Source organism: Scylla paramamosain, chromosome 8 (assembly GCF_035594125.1).
Source record: "Scylla paramamosain isolate STU-SP2022 chromosome 8, ASM3559412v1, whole genome shotgun sequence".
Taxonomy (NCBI): Eukaryota; Metazoa; Arthropoda; class Malacostraca; order Decapoda; family Portunidae; genus Scylla; species Scylla paramamosain.
This window is the reverse complement of record NC_087158.1, coordinates 15289540-15310961: the sequence shown is the minus strand read 5'-3', so window position 1 is coordinate 15310961 and position 21422 is coordinate 15289540. Positions and strand designations below refer to the sequence as shown.

The window sequence follows — 21422 nt, the reverse complement described above, 5'->3', positions numbered from 1 at the left end:
TAACAATTATGATCTTTATTTTGGCATAATATATGTATTTCAACCTTTTTAATATGTATTATACAGTGGCAAGGAAAGGGCACGCAATATATACACAATGGTAAAATATAAGATGATACAATAGGTGGATTGAATGGATCATATATAGAACTTACTGTTGACAGAATGCCTTTTGTAGTTGAGAAGCTTGTCTTTCAGCTATATTCTAAATTGCAATGTCAGATTCTATGCACCACTCAACTCCCGAAGTTCTTTCCATAGGCAGTGTGTCTTCATTTTCACTAAGTCCAAACTTTTAACTCCATCTGCTCTCTCATGAGAAGTTGCAGTTAATACACCTTTGTTGTTTGACAAGAACTTATGAAGGTTAAAACCTTTGTGATGTAATTCTTTGTTCTGCTGAATAAGAGTGACAGCTTCATTCATTATGGCCAGTGACTTTAGACCATCATCAAATATAAAAGTAATTTCTCACAAATTTGGTTCCATTAGATCCAAACCCATAGTCATCTGCAGCTTTTCTTAAAGAGAATCCACTGCAGTGTTAAGGAACTAAATATACAAACTACCAGATGGCAGAGGAGCAACTACCAACAGCAGTATTCTCAAATTGTAATGATGAAGATTTCTAAACTAACCTAAAGCACATCATAGACTGCAATGCTGACCATTTACCATCTCCAAGGCAGGACAGTTTCTAGTCATCATGGTATCCTACGTAGGCAGTATACTAACTCAAGGCCATCCCAAACCCATCTATTGCCTTATAATACCCCTCTACTGCCTTATAATACCAGAACCAAACAAATAAACAAAAAAATAATAATAATATACAATAGATAAACAAGATAACTAGAAAAGTAAATTAATACATAATAATAATAATACATAATACATAATGTATAACTAATGAAAAATCATCAGTTTAGCTATAGCATATCTCAGAAAACACAGCCACTCCACACATATCAAGACAGCAGACTACCTAGTGTTCCACTGCATCCAACTCTCCCAGTAAGAGTGATGCTGTCCCGCTGGTCAGTTTTGCCCTTTGTAATGCTTCTCATTCTGCGGTAATAATGGTCATGGAATCGACACAAATTCCAAATTTCACATTTTACCAGACAGTAGTAGTGGCCTCAGTGACCAACCTTGCCCATCTACCAGTATCACCAGCACCCTAATGGCCTAATCTGTTACCACTTTTGAAACCATTTTCCACTAACTGCTATTTATTTTATTTATTTATTTATTTATTTTTCAAATTCTTACTTATTTCAAAGATAGTCCCATGAAGATTCCCACAAGATTAGCAAAGTAAAAATTTATTCATACAAAAAAAATATGAGTAAAATTAATAGATTTATATGTTCATTATACATACATAAAATGCAAAAAAATATACATAGTTAAATTTTTGTCTGAAGAACAATGTCATTTTCCTTTCCATCTTCCTCAGAATCTTGCACTTACCATTACCATCACAAGGGTCCAAGTCTACACACAGTGAAAAGTAATAAGGCAGTCCATATCCATATAACAGTGTGTCAAGTAATCTACCTGCAAAACAATTCCTCAGTTTAATATACACAACATTCATCTAAAAAAGATTTTACTGAAGCCTTAGAAAATCAGTGTTGGTAGTGCCAGTGCAGTTAGAAACATTTGGTTGGTCTCTCTCTCTCTCTCTGTTGCAGTTTCTTTTCAGTTCAGCCCAGTTGCCAAGATGACTGACAGTGACCCCTGAAACCTGTAACAGTGGGAGTCAGCCTGGAAAGCTTCTGGTTCCATTTTCTTTTTTGTTTAAACAAATTTGTATAGGAAAGAGAAGGTAAATTTACACCTTATGGTAAAAATTTAAAAGGAAAGAAGCTTGCAGTTTTATGTTAAGTATACCAAATAAAATTCAAGTCTACCAGGCTTGAAAAGACTCCAAGACAAATTACAAACCCAGTGTGTGCTCTTCCCTATAGGAGTTAATTTGTTTGAGAAGTAAGGAACAGTGCATGTGAGCGGTGGACTGGGACAAAGGATGCTATCCATTCCTTGGCTGGGATTTAGGTAGTCTTAAAACATCATACATGTATTTAACAGAGATAAATTTTCTATTTTCCAGAATAATCATTACATTTTTACATAGGTTATCAGTGCCTTCACATGGAGAGTGAATTATATGTGGAGAAAAGCATCTTCTCTTTCACAAATGTACAAAACTTTGATGAAATTTATATACATACATACATGTCAGGGCTCTCTCTCCCATGAAGAGAGATAGCCAACTTTAACACACACACTCATTGACACCATTCTCTTAGTCCCTTGACCCCAAATGGAAGAAAGTGCTCCTTCCCTCACTTTGCAGGGATCAACTACACAGCTTGCACAATTGGGTCAATATTCAAATGAAAAATTAAAATGTTTATAACTTGATAAGAGAAAAAGTCAGGAAACAAGTACTGTACTACATTTTTCAAGATCACTCAGACTGCATCACCTTTAGTAATAACACATAGAAAATTGTTAAAGTGATCAGATAGTATGTAATGCTGAATAGATAGAATAATGACACTTCAAAATATCCCTCGCTAATTATTCACGTGTATAGTATTATAATTTAAAATCAAGTTGAATGGGGAGGGATAAAAGAAATATGCAGATGAATTAATTAAATAACAAAAAAGAAAAGAATATAGAGGGAGCATCCAGTTACTAGCAAAGGGGCCCTATATGGACAAGTGCACCCTGTTCAGAGCTTAGGCACCATTTGATTTAGTTTTGAAATGCTTTTCAATTGCCACTTCAGTATGCCCATCCCTGTTGCTGTTGACAGTTACCTCTGCTACATAAAACTGGTAACCTAAACTATCATGTAATTCTTTTTAGAAATTGACATAATTCTCTCTCTCTCTCTCTCTCTCTCTCTCTCTCTCTCTCTCTCTCTCTCTCTCTCTCTCTCTCTCTCTCTCTCTCTCTCTCTCTCTCTCTCTCTCTCTCTCTCTCTCTCTCTCTCTCTCTCTCTCTCTCTCTCTCTCAGAAATTTTAGACATTTCAAAATTTATGCAGGTCTGGAGGAAAAAAAAAAAAAAGGCTGGGAAATGAGTAAGTTATTACCTACAACACCACCAGACCAAAGCTATTATCACCACCACTATATTACACTATGCCAGTCATCACCATTACATCTCCAGAACAAAGCCACAGTAATCACCAATATCTACATCTCACAAAGTCACTCATCACCACTTCATCTCAGAAAGCCAGTCATCACCACTGTATAACTCACAAAGCCACTCATCACCACTATAACTCACAAAGCCAGTCATCACTACTACATCTGTCACTCATCACTAATGCATCACAGAAAGCCAGTCATCACCACTACATCTTGCAAAGCCAGCCATCACAATTACATCTCACAAAGCCTCAGTCATCACCATTACATTTCAAGAACAAGGCCACAGTCACTAATCACCACCTCAGTAATGTTCTTCAGCATAACAGCTTGCTTCACCACATCTAACCCAAATTCCACCTGACCAAACCCAGCCTCATCTTTAGTATCCTTATCCCCTTGGGTGTATATGCGGAAGATAGTACTTAGGATCTTCTTCTCATATCGGCCTGCCACCAAACCTGGAGAAACAGGGACCTCCCGCGCTGCTGGAACCTGTGCCTCCATGTTGGATGAAGAATGTATCCTGCCTCCACTCCCATCACTGTTCTCATGATCTCCAGTCCAGACATGCTCCCCTGGCAGGCCCTTCCACCACACCCTATGGAAGCGAGTCCCTCGAATGAACCACCTTCTTCGCCAGTGCAGAGACTGACAAACTGGCGGCCCCGAAGGGTGTCTCCTGTGAGGCGGATGTAGAGTCGGCCATGGCACTGCCCTCCCCATGACAGATCCAAAAAGACCAGTCTTGATGTGGCATCCTGGCAGGACTTGAAGCACTGCAACTGTACATATCAAGATTCTATATTTTATACTTCCTGCCTGTAAGTGAAGCTATTAGATGAAATATGTTGTGGTATTTTTACACTACATTTAGTAAAAATATCAGGCACGACAAAATCTACAGACATCATATGCTGAGTTCATATTATAAAGCTGTTAACTTGCTATTATTGCATGAAGAGCCAATCTGGAGAGAGCATAAATATATGTACCGGCAAGGCCCGAGCTTCAGGCCTGGTGGGTCTATCCTTCCTGAGGGCATGAAGATGAAACCTTCCCCCTTCAGCCCTCAGCTCTGAAAACAGCTTAGTGTCAGGAATCTGGTCTGCAGCATACATGTCTGATGTCCCATTTCTTATTGGCAGTGAACTGAGGGTCCTCTTCATTAGACACTGAAATAATCATTACTTTTATTAGTTGTTATTTTACTTTATTTATTTACTTTTACTTATCTATTTTTATCTATTTTATTATTATTATTATTATTATTATTATTATTATTATTATTATTATTATTATTATTAGTTTTATTTATTTATTTATTTTTATTTCATATATCTATTTATTTTTATTTTTTTTACCGAGTTTTGTCCCTGAAACCAGAACTTTATGGCTCGTGTGTTGTGAATCACAATTACTGAATAGAGTATACAACCAAGAAAGAAAAGTCAGCTGAGTAACTATGATAGATAATTCAGTTAAATGTCAACAAACTCACTTAAAATTATAAAACTAAGATATCTTATCTTTCCAGTAAAAGTTACCATGAATAGTTTCTTATTCAGCATAACCTGAAATAATTCTTGTAGACAATAAAATAATAATGAAAACAGAGCTCTTGTACTTCTTTTCCTTTACAATGTCACCATAATGATTATGTATATTTTTAGAATTTCACATCAAGAACCTTTAACAAAAGATATGAATGAATAGAAATAGTTTCTCAAATATAGCAACAGATCAAAGGAATGCATTATTAGAGGAAGTGGTGTGTGCAAAAACTACATATACAAATAGTGAACTTAGAATCTAGTACATACTTGACTCAATCCTGTAAAAATGCATGCCAGTAAATACACTAAGACCATAGTTATAACATCATAATACAATACATGGTTTCATTTACCACTCACCTTAAGACAAGCAGTCCTTTCCATATCAACACCCATGGCACTACACTCATCACTCCACCACTGATGGACTTCACTTGCTATGTCTTCCATGATTTGGAATGATGTTAGTGCTTCAATAAGATTTTCAGTACTTGGCTCTGTCTGCATCACATCAGAAAGTGTGTTTAGCAGTTTCCGTCCTACCTGCAGTGACTGTTTAATGTTTTCTTGTTTCTTCTCCATATTCTCAAATGCTGCTCTCATCCAAAGCTGGAAAATCTTCTCTTCATTACAATCATTTTCCAAACTCTGAATAGATTTCTTGAGTAACTCTTGTGTTCTTTTGGCATTCAGGTTATAATTCTGCTTCATTTCTGTAAGTTGATCTTTTAAGGGTTTGAGGGAACACTTTCCTATCATGTGTTCAGCTTCAGCGCACTTAGCACACAACCACACAATGCAGGCTGAGCAATAGTGGGTAGGATGCACACCCATTGCAATACACTTACTACCATGTGGGGATCTTGCTGGGGCATTATACTCCCCTTTCTTAGGCTTGCTCAATGACTGTTTGTTTCCACTTCTCTCTGTGTTACCATTCCCAGGTTGAGAATGAGACTGCCTCTTGTCACAGGGAGCAGATGAATATGCCATATTTTCATCAATTTCATCCATGTAATCATCTTTCTGGATTTCTCCAAGTTTTTGAATCAGAAACTCATTGACTGGACACCAGTGAGCCTTCTTGATATTCCATGTTTGCACTGGACAATGGGGGCAAGCAACACTGAAGTCAGGGTTGATTCTCTCCCTTATGCATGATGTGCAAATTGAATGCCTGCAATACAACTCTCTAGGCATTTTTTCCTTGAAGTTGTATTTCTCTTGGCAGGAACCACATATTAGCCTTCTGAAATATATAAAGAGAATATGCTACTTTTAGTGGCAATATTGTAATGATAGGGTATTCAGGGCTCTATTGGATGTTGGTAAGCTCTGACTGTCCACCCACTACATACATGCTATGTACATCCAAAACCAACAAAATATCCAATCACTTTAGACTGTCCTACCACTATATTGCTAAATACACACATTATTCCCTTGCATTCATCAGTATATTCAAATACATGATAATCAATTGATATCTGAAAATTGGATAAGCAGTATATACTTCCACTTTTCTTAAATCACATTTCATCAGCCATAGTTTTTTTTTTTTTTTTTTTTTTTTTTTTTTTTTTTTTTTTTTTTTTTACATACGATTGAATACACTGGAAAAATTACATGATTTCTTGTAATCAATCACTAAACATTTGCATATTTTTCCCAATGAATACAGGACAGTAACTTATGTTAGTTTGGGCAGTTTTTTTTTTTTTATTATTTTTATTTTTATTTATTTTTTTTTTGTGTGTGTAGAAGGGACATTGGCCAAGGGGAAAAAAAAAAAAAAAACTGAGATGCCATTCCCAGAAAATGGTCCAAAGTGGCAGTCAGAAGTTGAAGGATGTGTCTTGAAACCTCCCTCTTGAAGGAATTCAAGTTATAGGAAGTACAGAAGCTGGCAGGGAGTTCCAGAGTTTACCAGAGAAAGGGATGAATGACTGAGAATACTGGTTAACTGTTGCATTAGAGAGGTGGACAGAGTAGGGGTGAGAGAAAGGTCTTGTGCAGCAAGGCCATGGGAGGAGGGGAGGCATGCAGTTAGCAAGATCAGAAGAGCAGTCAGCATGAAAACAGCAGTAGAAGATAGCTAGAGATGCAACATTGCAACAATGAGAGAGAGGTTGAAGGCAGTCAGTCAGAGAAGAGAAGTTGATGAGACGAAAAGCTTTGTTACTTCATCACATGGGGCACAGTTGCATGGCATACATGACTACACACAAGAATGAAACTATTCACAACTCTGTAATCAGAATCATGCTGTAGAGATTGGAAACTAACCTTGAGGAAGCACGTGCTGGAGCTCTCTGTTGCTCCTGCTGTTGTACTTTGTGGTGGTTGTTATGGGGAGGTTGCTGCCTTTTGCCATTAGGGTGACTATTCTGGCAGTGGTGGTGATGGTGAGAGGAGTGTTGCTGAAGGTGGGAGGATTCAAAGCTTCTATTCCCCTTTGCTGAAAGTGCATGGTGGTCTAGAGTTTGGTGACCAAATTTACCCCGGTGTCTGTTGCTATCTATACCACTTGTCACCCTGCCATCACCAGCATAATGCCCACTTTGAAACCCTTGGCTATGCTCCTGCTTACTTTCTTTCACCTGTGTTTTGTCCATTCTTGGGGAAGTGTTTACTTCCATATAGTGACTCATCTGAGCTTCACTTCTCACTGAAAATGACTGGTTACTTGGGTTTTGCTCATCTCTAGTCACTGATACAATTTCCTTCTCTGAGCTATACTTGGAACTCTGCTTAATTTCAGTGGTGACTGGAGTATTTTGCTGGGCATTACTCTGTGCAGACTGACTGTGGTACTCCAAAGTTTTCTCCTTGGGTCTTACACCTCTGTGATGAACATGATCTTCCATGTGGTCTTTTGTCACTCTTTGTCTGCTTTCTTGCTCTGCAGGATGTGCCAGGTTTTCTTCTTTATTACTGCCATGCATTGTGGTTCTGTTTTGTTTGTCATGGCTAACCTTTCTCTCACTGCTTTCCATCAGTGTATGTTTAACATCAACAATCTCCCTCTCAATGTCTTTCATCAGTGTATGTTTAATATCTATTACATCAACAGTCTCCTTCTCATCAGAAATGCTTATGGAATTTGGCTTAAAGTTTTCATGTGTTTCATTTACCTTATTCACCCCATGACTGTTACTGTCTTGTTCACCTGTGGCACTGACTGCCTCCCTCTTTGTGATTTTAGGCTGAGATGGACCTGATGAAAGATTTATGCTGCAATTTTGTGATGTCTGAGATGTTCTTGCAGCTCGCATTTCTGCCGCTAATCTTGCTGCTTTTCTTGCTTCAGCTGATTTGATTTCATCAGATCTCTCCAATGCTTCACCTGCTTCAGCTGCTGCTCTCTTTTTTGTCTCTAGCTTTTCGTCTTCTGCCTTCCTTGCTGCTTCTCTTGCTTTCTGAGCTCTAGCTCTTGCTTCCCGTTGTCTTGCCATTTCATTTTCCATTTCAGTTTCAGTTTGTCTGCCAAAGAAACTATCTGCCACACTTCTCTTTTCTATATTTTTGCTTCCTGTTGCATTAACTACTTCCCTCCCTTCTACAACATTATAGGAAGGAACTGATGATGTATTTAAATAATTTTCTCTAAATGCTGCTGCTCTTTCTTTTGCTGCTAATCTTGCTGCTGTTTTTGCTTGCTCTGATTTGACTGCTTGTTTTCTTTCCAAAGTCTCACTTGCTGCAGCTGCTGCTTTTTTCATGGTCTCTATCTCCTCTTCCTCTGCTCTCTTAGCTGCCTTTCTTCTTCTCTCATCTTTAGCTCTTGCTTCTCTCTTCTTCTCTTCTGCTTCATTTGCCCTTGCTAGTGCTGCTGCTGCTGCTGCTTCTGATATCACTGGGCTGCACCCTACAGCACCAACAGCTCTGTCACAGCCAGATCTCATCTCACTCTCCTCTGTGGAAAAGTGTAACTCATTGATTATCGTTTTATAGCATCTTTAAACCACATGTGCTTTTCTGTTACTTCCTCTAATGGCCATCTATTATCATGTTATAATTTATCTTAATGGCCACATACTATCTTATTACCTTCTCTATCTTATTTTGAAGTTATATGTTAGTTTTGCTTAACCCTTCACTGGTAATGACACAGTTACCATCTCATTTGAGTAACTTTGGAGATTTTACAGAGCCAAAATAAGGCAGCAAACACTGGAAGATTTGAACTGTTCATTATTTACTCCCTTTCTTGCATGTCTTTTTAAATGATACTGTAAACCTGCAACACATTTCAATTCACTCAAAGCGGTCACAAGGTTAATTCTGCAGGTGCATGTTTTTTTTTAGTAAGTCTGGAATTAGTCAGTGGTACTCTGTGTTGCTCTTTTAGGCACATTCTCTCTCTCTCTCTCTCTCTCTCTCTCTCTCTCTCTCTCTCTCTCTCTCTCTCTCTCTCTCTCTCTCTCTCTCTCTCTCTCTCTCTCTCTCTCTCTCTCTCTCTCTCTCTCTCGCACGCACACGCACACACACACTGAAATCTGTAATATTTTTTATTATTATTCATAGAAATGTGCTTATTAGTATGTATTAATATACATACTAATGTATGTATATTAATGTATGTCTTGTCATGTGAATAATAATAATGATGGTGATGGTAGTGATGATAATGATTTTATTATTATTATTATTATTATTATTATTATTATTATTATTATTATTATTATTCATACAAACGTGCTAATGTATGTATATTAATATAAAATGTCTTGTCATGTGAATAAAATAATAATAATAATAATAATAGTAATAATAATAACAAATAACAAATAATAATAATAATGCCAATTAATAATAATAATAATAATAATAATAATAATAATAATAATAATAATAATAATAATAATAATCGATTTCCATCCGCAGGTAGACAGCTTGATATTAATGGAGAAAAAATCCATTAAGGTAATATATATATATATATATATATATATATATATATATATATATATATATATATATATATATATATATATATATATATATATATATATATATATATATATATATATTAATGGACAAAAAAAACTTAGGTTCTGGTAAATTTCCTTCACATATACGTGAATGACAACCCTAGCAATGGTGTAAAATCTCAGGTAGACAAGCATATAACGCATACTGAGGGAATGATGTATGCCAAGAATATGTAAATAAATAAATAAATAAACAAATAAAACATGAAAATTAGGAATATAACAAAGAAATAAAATCGCGGGAGTGTGTAGGGGTGGCAGAACATAATACTGTAACACGCCTATTCAAATAAATAAAGCAAAAAAAAAAAAAAAAATAAATAAATAAAATAAAATAAATAAATAAATAAATATAAACCAGGGCAAAATATGAGAGGAAAATATTTTCAAAAGTGTATTCCCGAGGGGGTTAATGGTATGAGTGATGAGTCAGCTGTATGCCCTGCTGGCTACGTCACACATTTTGCCAACTACAGACAAGTAGTTGTCTCTTTCTCCCTTTCTCCCTTTGCCTTTGAGCTGTCGCCGTCTGTGAGCAAGGGATTTTGCTGACTGGTCAGGCAGTGTACATGTGTTGTGTGGCAGACTGAGAAGTGAAATGCATGGCGTACACTCTGCTCCTGTGTAGTAATTTTGTGGCTGTAATACTCGTTTCCTAATAAAAGAGAGAGAAAAAAAAAAAAAAGATCCCTGTATTATTTTGGCCTTCCCCCGGTAAGTAAAGTTAAAAGAGGATAGCCAGTAAGGCACTTCCGTTTGCAGTGTCCTTCCCTCGGTGTGTAACAAGTTACAATGGCAAGGCAGCCTGGTAAAGCACCCTTGTGTATGCTTTGATCTTTTAACCCCGCTGTTTGAGCCAGTGGAAGGGTAGCCTAGCAAGCCCTCTGATGCCAGCACGAACGCCTTTTCAACAACGTGTTCCCTACGTGTAAGCTGGCACCTGTCCTCTGCCTCCTTGCAACCTTTCTTCACGAGTACAGCCCTGAGGTGGTCTTTTGGGTGACGGTAGCGACGACAGTCAATAGTGTCGGCAGTAGTGTGCTCGAAACTGAGGTGAAAAAGGGTACAGTGAAATTCGGCTCGGGGAAAGAAACTAATCGAGGATTTATGATCCACGAGTCTTTATGAGAGAGAGAGAGAGAGAGAGAGAGAGAGAGAGAGAGAGAGAGAGAGAGAGAGAGAGAGAGAGAGAGAAACGGAGGGTGGGGGGTGAGACTGCATATTTTTTTTTTTTTATGTAGGAGGGGCACCGGTCAAGGAGAGAGAGAGAGAGAGAGAGAGAGAGAGAGAGAGAGAGAGAGAGGTGCAGGTCCCAGAGTTAAAAGCGGTCGTCAAATATTAAAGGATAAGTGTTTTGAAACCTCCCTCTTGAGAGAGTTCGTCACAGGAAGGAGGAAATACAGAAGCAGGCAGGGAGTTCATCTACCTTCCACGTTTGTTACCAGTTCCATACGTATCACTGTTCCAGCAACGAGTTCGTGTAAGATACACGTTCCACGAGTTCGTGTATGATTGTAGTGATTGGCCAGCCGCCTACTGCAGCGTTGCCAGACGTACGATAATTATTGTACAAGTACAATAATTTTTGCCCGTGTACGATGTACAATGGGGACTCATACGATAATGCGATAATTTGGGAATTCGTACGATATTTTTATGAAATATACAATAATTTGAGTGAAAATTAATGTTATCAATATCAGGTAATGCAAAATTTCTTATATAAATTTGAATAACAAAATAAAAACCTGAAAGTGCCTGATGTATTGCTTTCCTTACGAGACAAGTCTCACCATACGGGTGAACAACAGGTCTCGTTCTTGTCTGCGACCAGTCCGTCCGCTCCCCGAGTCCCCTGTCCCATAGTCTCGTAGTCGTCAGTCAGTCGTCAGTCTCGCGCGTCGCGACGCAGTACAGGATTTTCAGTTTTCATTAAAAATGTCTAAAGAGAAAGGAAAGGAGAGAGAGGAGGCATGTGGTGCAGTGCCGAAAAAAGCGAGACGAACAGAAATATAGGCCCGAGTGGGAAAAACAGTTTCCGTGGGTGGGGCCTGCAAAGAAGGATGCTTATAAGGCCATATGCCTTATTATTTTTTTCATCACAAACACACACACACACACAGACGCACTCTCTCTCTCTCTCTCTCTCTCTCTCTCTCTCTCTCTCTCTCTCTCTCTCTCTCTCTCTCTCTCTCTCTCTCTCTCTCTCTCTCTCTCTCTCTCTCTCTATATATATATATATATATATATATATATATATATATATATATATATATATATATATATATATATATATATATAAAACCTAAATTCTGCTGTATTTGGAAAGTGGCAGTTTTGCATAATATTTGGAATAATTACATATATACGATAATTTTACCAGAAGTACAATAATTTCAACCTGTGTAGTACGATAATATGGCCAAAACAATCTGGCAACGCTGCCGCCTAGTCACTCCACGCTAATCCTCGTGGGTTCCCAAAATGGTAAGCTTCCCTGGTATGGGACCGGGCAGACTTAAAGTCTGGTCAGGTCAAGCACCTGGGAGCTGGGGAACCCACGCTGCCCACGAGGCAGCAGTCAGTCTCGCCTCGACTCTCGTATAGCATACGCACGGACGCTTGCCCGGGTGTTGCTGTACACCAACAATAAACACAAGACTGTGGTCTGTGTTCGTCTCCGTGTCCTTGGCATAGAGAACACTACATGATACTCGTTCCGTTGCTCATTCCTATTTTGTGATCCAAACTCTTATACCGATCAACAGAAATACGCAGTAAAGAGGCTGACATTTTACCAGTAGTAAGAGAACGGAGAACGGTTAAATTCTGATGCATGACATGAAGATTACGTAAATATAATACATTTTTATTATTGACTAAATAAAGTTAACCATGAATAGTATTTTAATATGGATTTGCTCTTGGAAATAATATTCAGAATAAATAGTACATTCTATAGCTAACGCCAATAAAACACTAAACTTGGGAGTGATTACTTTACCAGTAACGTAACAGTTGGACACTCGGTATTCATGGGTAGCTGTACTATTACTCGTACAGCTAGTCATTGTGTAAGGTACTTCAAATGAAATCCATAAGCTCAATCATAACCTGTAATATTATTTTGATCTCACAAAGACCAAAGGAAGACTAATAATATGCTCTAACTGTCACAAGTCCTTCAAAGGACACATCTTCGATAACAAGGCATAAAAATATCATAGAAATATAGAAATGAATAAGACATGCACTAACTGTTAAGGAGATATCATGCCTTATTTTTCTATACAACTTCTGTAGCACACAGACAAGTAAATTTTCGCTAAATAGCATCCTCTTAATTTCAAGAAAAAAAATTATATATATATATATATATATATATATATATATATATATATATATATATATATATATATATATATATATATATATATATATATATATATATATATATATATATATATATATATATATATATATATATATATATATATATATATATATATATATATATATATATATATGTGTGTGTGTGTGTGTGTGTGTGTGTGTGTATTTTTTTTTCCAGCAAAAATTATCTATTTCTTGCATCCCTGCCACATTTTGTTTCTGACACCGTCACCCGCGGCACTGCTTTGAACTTCAGTACATAATTTTCCCTATCTACTATCTGACAATCTTCTCACGATCAGTCAATAATTTATTACAATGAAATAAAAGCCCACGTAACAAATATCCAAACCGGGAATTTCAAGCCCCTAAACATCTAAAATTAAAGCGATTACTTATTTCACCGCCCACTTCATCCATCAAATTGCTCAGAGGATCGAGTTACATATGCAATGGTAGGTATTTAATTAACCTGAAGGATGATGCTTACCAAAATAGTAATGTGAGGTCAGCAGACTCAAGATACGGACTTTGTACCCAGAAATTACAATTCATAACCGCCAAGAAACTTATATTCGTACAATAACATGTACTTACTTATGTAAGGCCAAGAAGAATACGTCGGATGAAAGTTAGCACACGCAACCTCTGCACTAGCACAATGCAAGACAAGGTTTTACACTACGGCTATAAGAACAGCCAGGACACACGTCTGCTACCAGTACTGTAATCCGATGTTATGACGTGATACTGATACCTCTGCCTGCCTCTCGTCTTGTCTCTGCTCCGCGGTAAACACGTCTGAAACTCGTCCTTTTGATTCTTCAGTCAGCATTTCATACTTCAGGTTGATTATTATTACTATTTTATACCCGAGTGTTTTTAATTCAACGTACAGTGACCCCGTGTCTTTCCCATGCTTGTTATGAAAGGGTTGTATTTACTAGTTATGGCACTGGGAAATTTGGCTAAAATCATACGCGGCATTTGGCACCTCTTCCTCTATCTTTCGTTCGCTCCTTCCTCAGCGCAAAAAGTTCAAATAGTTTTCAAGTATAATTCATTATTCTTCGTTCTCGTTTAATTATTGTTGCTTGCACCCCATTTCATTGTTTGTCATAGTATGTTTATGCATGTGTATTTTGTTGACAGTTAAGTATACGAGTAATCTGACAAGCTTTCTAAGTTTAGATGGTAATTTTCAAGCATCCGTTTATATGAATCTACTTATTTATTCTTTCATATTTAGTTATCATTGCTTCCACCTCGTTTCACAGTTTGTCAATGTATGTCTGCAGATCTGTATTTGGTGTATGCACTGAACATTATATGAGTGTCTTGGCAATTTTATTAGTTAAAACGACGAGTTTCAATTATATTTAATTATTCTTCATTTTTGTTTGCTGGTTCTACCTGTCACGGCATGCTTGGATACGTGAATTTTGTGTACTGCTCATGATTAGTCCTGATAACGGGTTTTGGTATGACACTGGCGATTATATTGTTTTGATAACATGCATACCAGCGGATGTTTAGTGAGATTTATCCTCTTCACTTGAATGGCACTGCGTGACATTCGCTAATCAGTAATATAAAACATCTCTCTCTCTCTCTCTCTCTCTCTCTCTCTCTCTCTCTCTCTCTCTCTCTCTCTTCAGATAGTTGATTTTTTTTTTTTTTTATCAGCGAGTGGGCGAAGGTGGTGTGTCAGCAACAATGTGACACGAAGCAAACACTGTTACCAATCTCACCTAGTGACTATAACTCTCTCTCTCTCTCTCTCTCTCTCTCTCTCTCTCTCTCTCTCTCTCTCTCTCTCTCTCTCTCTCAACATGAAAATTATTCAGTCCGCTGGGAAAAGAATACTTATTAGAGAGAAGTGACATCAGAGGAAAAATTTAGAAGTTATTGGCAAGTCAAACTCATAGCAGCTAAAAGTTGAACAGAAAATGAGCAGTAGATGAAACAACCCAGTTAGGGCCTGAAAGCCTTCCCCTGTCTGGAATTCACCGGTCTACAAGCGTAATAAAAAGTGTGTCAGAATGAAAAATTAAAAGATTTAGTTGACTAGAATTTTTCGAGGATACATGAACTCGAAAATATTTTCTTCTTTTATTGTGAAGGACTTTTTAGTACAATATTAACCAATATTACTCTACCTCCCATTTTATTAGTTTGTATAGTCTTGTTCTTTTTTTTTCATTATTACTGTATCTGTTATCCGTTACTTCTGTTCGTCGTCTCTAATATAAGATACCTATGTTATCCATACCTCAGCTGAAGGAATGTTTGAAGGATATGGGTGTGTGAGGAAGGACCATCTGACAAAAAAAGGGTGTGGCAAAAATTTTGTGACAATTAATAAAATAAATGTATAAAACTTATCACATGAAACTTTCGAGCAAAATAGTGAAAGATGAAAAATAACAGCTAATGACGTCAATATGCTACTATTGACTTCCATGGTAACTAAGGAAATCCTCCCAATGTGGTAAAAGTGTAGAGGCACCGTGTGGTCGACTCAGAGCTCCGTCGGTGACGGTGAGCGATCATTTACGTTCATTTATCTTCCATGGATGAAATATAGTCTGTTGAATATTTCTTTCCAACAAGTGACATTCTTGTATTCTCTACGAAGTGGTATAATGATGGGTTCTTATCATATTTTACATTAACCGAAATAACTGCTTAAGACGAATCCAAAGACGAACGTATTTGAAATAAAGAAATCATGTATATGGTATCATAGGTCTGCGGTGTTGCCTTAAGGTTTCCAGTTAGTGTATTTTGGAGTAAACTAGTTTATACTATAAACAATGAGCTATTTTCGTTATTTTAGAAGACGGGGCACATTTCTATCAACAATTTCATTTTCCTTTAATGGTTGTTGAACAGCCGTAAGATAACCGTGGAGAAATATTACACCACCGTGATAAGGCAAGTAGGCTGCAGCAGCAGTTTCCATCCTGTCTGTACTTGCTCTGAATGTGGACGTGTAAGATTCCTGTTTCATCGGTGCTTGTGTACTGTGGCCAGAAACGTATCAAACGTCTTTTCAGTTCCTGCTTAGTGCCTTCGACTGCAGTGTTGAAAGAGTAGTGAAGTGTTAGACCGAGAGATCACGTCAGTAGCAATTATCTCAGGATACAGTAGTTCGCTGTAAGAGAAGAGCTGGATGTAGCAGGTAAGGAAGAGGCTGGAGCCACTTTTGAATGTCATTTCACTTGCATGTTCTTGATAACCAAGAGAAATGTGTTCTTTCACATTCTCTTATGTTTCTACGAATTTTGAAGATGAAATTCCTTAAAGACGCAAGGGATGTTGCGAGAAGTGATGCTATAACTTGTGAAAACCTTACCACTTCCCAATGTCCACTTATCAACCCTATCCACAACTTCTATGCTTTTGAAGCTCCCTATTGACCATGTGGAAGTTATTCCAGTCATGTGCCATACTTTCGGAAGCTACTTTGGCTTGTCATCTACAATGAAAAATATCTATACCGTACAAATTTTTATTTTGAGATATATAACAAAATGTACTAAGAATATATATTTTTTTTAAATCTTATTTATAGTCTAGCGATGAACAGCACGTACATCGATTAAAAATTCTCAATAGAGGTCAGGTGCTTCTTTTCTTTTCATCCGCTAACAGAAGTAGTCAAGATGCGATTGAATTGTTCTTTAATTGACTCTCTCTCTCTCTCTCTCTCTCTCTCTCTCTCTCTCTCTCTCTCTCTCTCTCTCTCTCTCTCTCTCTCTCTCTCTCTCTACATTATACGAACCTTGGCATAAGTCAGAATCTTTCGGTTTCTTGTGTGTGCTCCAGTGTCAGGATCGATGTAATATTGCTGATGCTTTACGGAAAAATTACGAAATTTGAGTTGATTTAAATTAAAGTTGGCCATTCGTCGGAATGGATTATTGAGCCTTCAGCGACCTCTCTCTGAATAATTGGTTGAAGTGTCTCCTGGTCTCTTCTCTGACTTCGTCACTCGAACAGACATTCCATTCATGCTTCAGACTCAAACCATTCTCTCTCTCTCTCTCTCTCTCTCTCTCTCTCTCTCTCTCTCTCTCTCTCTCTCTCTCTCTCTCTCTCTCTCTCTCTCAAAAAAAAAAAAAAAAAAAAAAAAACTCCTTGTTCTTGGTAAGTGTAACTTTTCTTGTAGATCACAATATAAAGTATAGATCGCATACCAAAGTAGATTCATGACACGTAGATAACAAACTAAAGTAGCACCATAATTTTTTTCCTATCTTTAAAATTAAGTATATTGAGATAGAACTCGTTATTTGTTGACCTATCCTTATCCTACGAACACTAAGCAACGTGTTTACATTGCAGTGTTGTGTATTACTGATCAGCAAGCATTTGTTAAAAAAAAAAAAAATTGATTGCTTGATGGGGCATGTTGTGCGTGAAAGGTCTATCTCAACAAACATTTCAGGGGCTTTATAACACCGCCACAAGCACTTCCATGCCACACATCAGGAGGAGGAGTAGGCACCTGCCGAAACGGTAATTACTCCCAGTGAGGTCTAAAGCACTGGATCAGGAGATGCTGCGAACTTATCATTAAACCCAGCTGTGACCTCACTGAACGTTCTTCTTTGTGTCTAACAACACAAGGGGGCAGTCACAGTCTGCCCTCTAAAGACAACTCTCTTCCTCCACATAAAACTACAAGTACTTAATAACACACACACCCTTCAACCAAAATTTCAAAATTATCATGGCGATCCGTACACCAGCCTCGGAGTTCCCATCTGGGGAGGGGACCACAAATGTCCCCAGGCCGGACTGCCTTTCTGACAATGACCCTAAGTGTCTTGACACCTCCCTCAATTTTTTCTTCATTGACTTCTACAACATTCGAGGTCTAAGATCTAATTTTCAATCTGTAGAACACTCTTCTTAACCTCATCTTTTTTTCCTCACTGAAACTCAGGTGTCTGAGGCAACTGACAGTATTCCCTTTTCTGTTCCCTCCTGCTTTCTCTATCCTTATTTTCGATCCAAAGGTGGATGTTGTGTTTATGTGCACAACGACTTAACCTGCTCTCGTGCCCACGCTCTTGAATCTTCTGAGTTTTCCACCATCTGGCTACGACTACTGAGTCACTCAAACTAAATTTATCTGTGCTGTATATCTCTCACCTAACTCCTCTGACTAAAAGAAACTCTTTGACTTCTTAACTTCCAAAGTGGATCACATTCTGACTCTCTTCCCTTTTGCAGAGATCTCCATTCTTGGAGACTTCAATGTTCACCACCAGTTTTGACTTCCCTCTCCCTTCACTGACCATCCTGGTGAACTAACCTTCAACTTTGCTATCCTCCACGACCTAGAGCAATTGGTGCAACACCCTACTCGTATTCCTAACCGTCTTGGAGATACGCCCAACATTCTTGGCCTTTTACTAACCTCTAATCCTTCTGCTTATGCTGTCACCCTCTCTCCTGCGTTGGGCTTCTCCGATCACAATCTCTTATCTGTATCTTGTCCTACCGCTCCAATCCCTCCTCAGGATCCCCCTAAGCGAAGGTACCTATGGCGTTTTGCCTCTGCTAGTTGGGGGGAACTGAGGAGGTATTTTGCTGATTTTCTTTGGAATGACTACTGCTTCCATATCAGAGACCCGTCTTTGTGTGCCGAGTGCATACATTGCTCACTCTTTTTCTTGACCTAAACCTTCCAAACCTTGTTTTAACATAGCTTGTTCTCGTGCTATACATGATAGAGAGGTGGCCCACTAAAGGTACTTAAGCCTTCCATCACCAGAATCTCATGCACTATATATTTCTGCCCAGAACCATGCCAAGTCTGTTCTCCAACTAGCCAAAAACTCCTTCATTAACAGAAAGTGTCAAAATCTTTCAAGATCTAACTCCCCTCATGACTTCTGGCATCTTGCCAAAAATATCTAATAACTTTGCTTTTTCTTTTTTCTCTCCTATATTTCAACCAGCTGGCACCACTGCTATCACATCTATTTCTAAAGCTGAACTCTTCACTCAAACCTTTGCTAAAAACTTTACATTGGACAATTCTGGGCTTGTTCCTCCCTCTCCTCCACCCTCTGAATATTTCATTCTACCTTTTAAAATTGATGTATTCCATGCCCTCGCTGGCCTAAACCTTTGGAAGGCTTATGAATCTGATGGGGTCCTTCCTATTGTTCTCCGAAATTGTGCCTCCGTGTTTGCACCTTGCCTAGTCAAACTTTCAGCTCTGTCTGTCAACATCTACTTTTCCTTCTTGCTGGAAGTTTGCCTACATTCAGCCTGTTCCTAAAAAGGGTGACCGTTCTAATCCCTCAAACTATTGTCCTATTGATTTAATTTCCTGCCTATCTAAAGTTTTGAATCTATCCTCAACAGGAAGATTCTTAAACATTTATCACTTCACAACCTTTTATCTGATCAGTATGGGTTGCATCAACACTGCTCTACTGGTAAACTGACTTTCCTTACTGAGTCTTGGTCATCCTCTTTTAGAGATTTTGGTGAAACTTTTGCTGTTGCCTTGGAAATATCAAAAGCTTTTGATAGAGTCTGGCACATAGCTTTGATTTCCAACCTACCCTCCTATGGCTTCTATCCTTCTCTCTGTAACTTCATCTCAAGTTTTCTTTCTGACCATCCTATTGCTGCTGTGGTAGACGGTCACTTTTCTTCTAAATATATTAACAGTGGTGTTCCTCAAGGTTCTGTCCTGTCACCAACTCTCTTCTTATTATTCATGAATGACCTAAACCAAATTTCTTGTCCTATCCATTCATACGCTGATGATACCACCCTGCACTTTTCCACGTCTTTTCATAGACACCCAACCCTTCAGGAAGTAAACATTTCACCCAGGGAAGCCACAGAACGCCTGACTTCTGATCTTTCTGAAATTTCTTATTGAGACAGAGCAAACATGGTATTGTTCAATTTCTCAAAAACTCAATTCATCCATCTATCAACTTGACACAACCTTCCAGACAACTATCCCCTCTTCAGTGACACTCAACTGTCCCCCTCTTCTACACTGAACTTCCTCGATCTGTCTTTTACTTATAATCTGAACTGGAAACTTTACATTTCATCTCTAGCTAAAAGAGCTTCTATGAAGTTAGGCGTTCTGAGACGTCGCCAGTTTTTCTCCCCCCTCCCTCCCCCCCACCTGCTAACTCTGTACAAGGGCCTTATCCGTCCATGTATGGAGTGTGCTTCACATATATGGGGAGGGGGGATGGTTCCACTCACACCGCTCTTCTAGGCAGGGTGGAATCAAAAGCTTTTTGTTTCATCAACTCCTCTCCTCTAACTGACTGTCTTCTGCCTCTCTCTCATCGCCCCAATGTTGCATCTCTAGCTGCCTTCTACCGCTGTTTTCATGCTAACTGCTCTTCTAATCTTGCTAACTGCATGCCTCCCCTCCTCCCACGGCCTCGCGGCACAAGACTCTTCTTTTCTCACCCCTATTCTGTCCACCTCTCTAATGCAAGAGTTAACCAGTATTCTCAGTCATTCATCCCTTTTTCTCTTTTTTTCTGGTAAACTCTGGAACTCCCTGCCAGCTTCTGTATTTTGACCTTCCTATGACTTGAATTCCTTCAAGAGGGAGGTTTCAAGACACTTATCCTTCAATTTTTGACTACCGCTTTGGACACTTTTATGGGACTGGCATCTCAGTGGGCTTTTTTTTTTGTTTTCCTTGGCCAGTGTCCCTTCTACATAAAAAAAAAAAAAAAAATCACCTCCACAAACACTTCCACGATAATTATCACCGTCACAATACTTTCAGGACCATGCATCACCGCCATAAACACTTCTATGCCATTCACCACCGCCACAAACACTTTCACGATCATGTATTTTTACAAATACAAATACTTTCAGGACCATGTACCAACATAACAGACATTTCCGGAGTTAACGTTGATCACATAATATTAGCAACGTGACTTAGTTGTAGTAGTAATTATAGTAATTGTATATTTTTTTTTATTTATTTATTTATTTTTTTTTATGTAGGAGGCCAAAAAAAAAAAAAAAAAAAAGCCCACTGAGGTGCCTGTCCCCATACAGAGTCGAGAGCTTTAGTCAAACATACAGGATAAGTGTCTTGAAACCTCCCTCTTGAAAGAGTTCAAGTCATAGGAAGGTGGAAATACAGAAGCGGAGAGGGAGTTCTAGAGTCGACCAGAGAAAGGAATAAATGATTGAGAATACTGGTTAACTCTTTCATTAGAGAAGTAGACAGAATAGGGATGAGAGAAAGAAGAAAGTCTTGTGCAGCACGGCCATGAGAGG

The 21422-nt window shown here is 38.2% G+C and overlaps 2 protein-coding genes across 5 annotated transcripts in view; one reads left to right on the top strand and one right to left on the bottom strand.

The window, feature by feature from the left end:
- LOC135102838 (uncharacterized) lies at positions 1–13866 on the bottom strand. 2 transcript variants are annotated; one of them, XM_064008402.1, is made up of 5 exons: positions 13713–13866; positions 7015–8644; positions 5089–5977; positions 4168–4347; positions 1–3957 (listed from the first exon to the last, which is right to left on the bottom strand). In XM_064008402.1, the coding sequence occupies exons 2-5, from the start codon at positions 8631–8633 to the stop codon at positions 3598–3600; spliced, it is 3048 nt and encodes a 1015-aa protein (XP_063864472.1). In that variant the 5' UTR covers positions 8634–8644; positions 13713–13866; the 3' UTR covers positions 1–3597. The 2 variants fall into 2 exon arrangements, 1 of the variants encoding a protein (XP_063864472.1); XR_010269797.1 differs by having other exon boundaries at positions 3930–3957; positions 4168–4250.
- A 1766-nt stretch (positions 13867–15632) lies between these two features.
- LOC135102841 (uncharacterized) overlaps positions 15633–21422 on the top strand; it is a 9105-nt gene continuing 3315 nt past the window's right edge. Inside the window, exon 1 of one of the 3 annotated variants that reach the window (XM_064008408.1) lies at positions 15633–15656. The gene's annotated coding sequence lies outside the window, so the exon portion shown is untranslated. Of the gene's footprint in view, positions 15657–15899; positions 16053–16073; positions 16300–21422 lie in introns of those variants that run through there. The other 2 variants (XM_064008409.1, XM_064008407.1) reach the window with 2 other exon arrangements.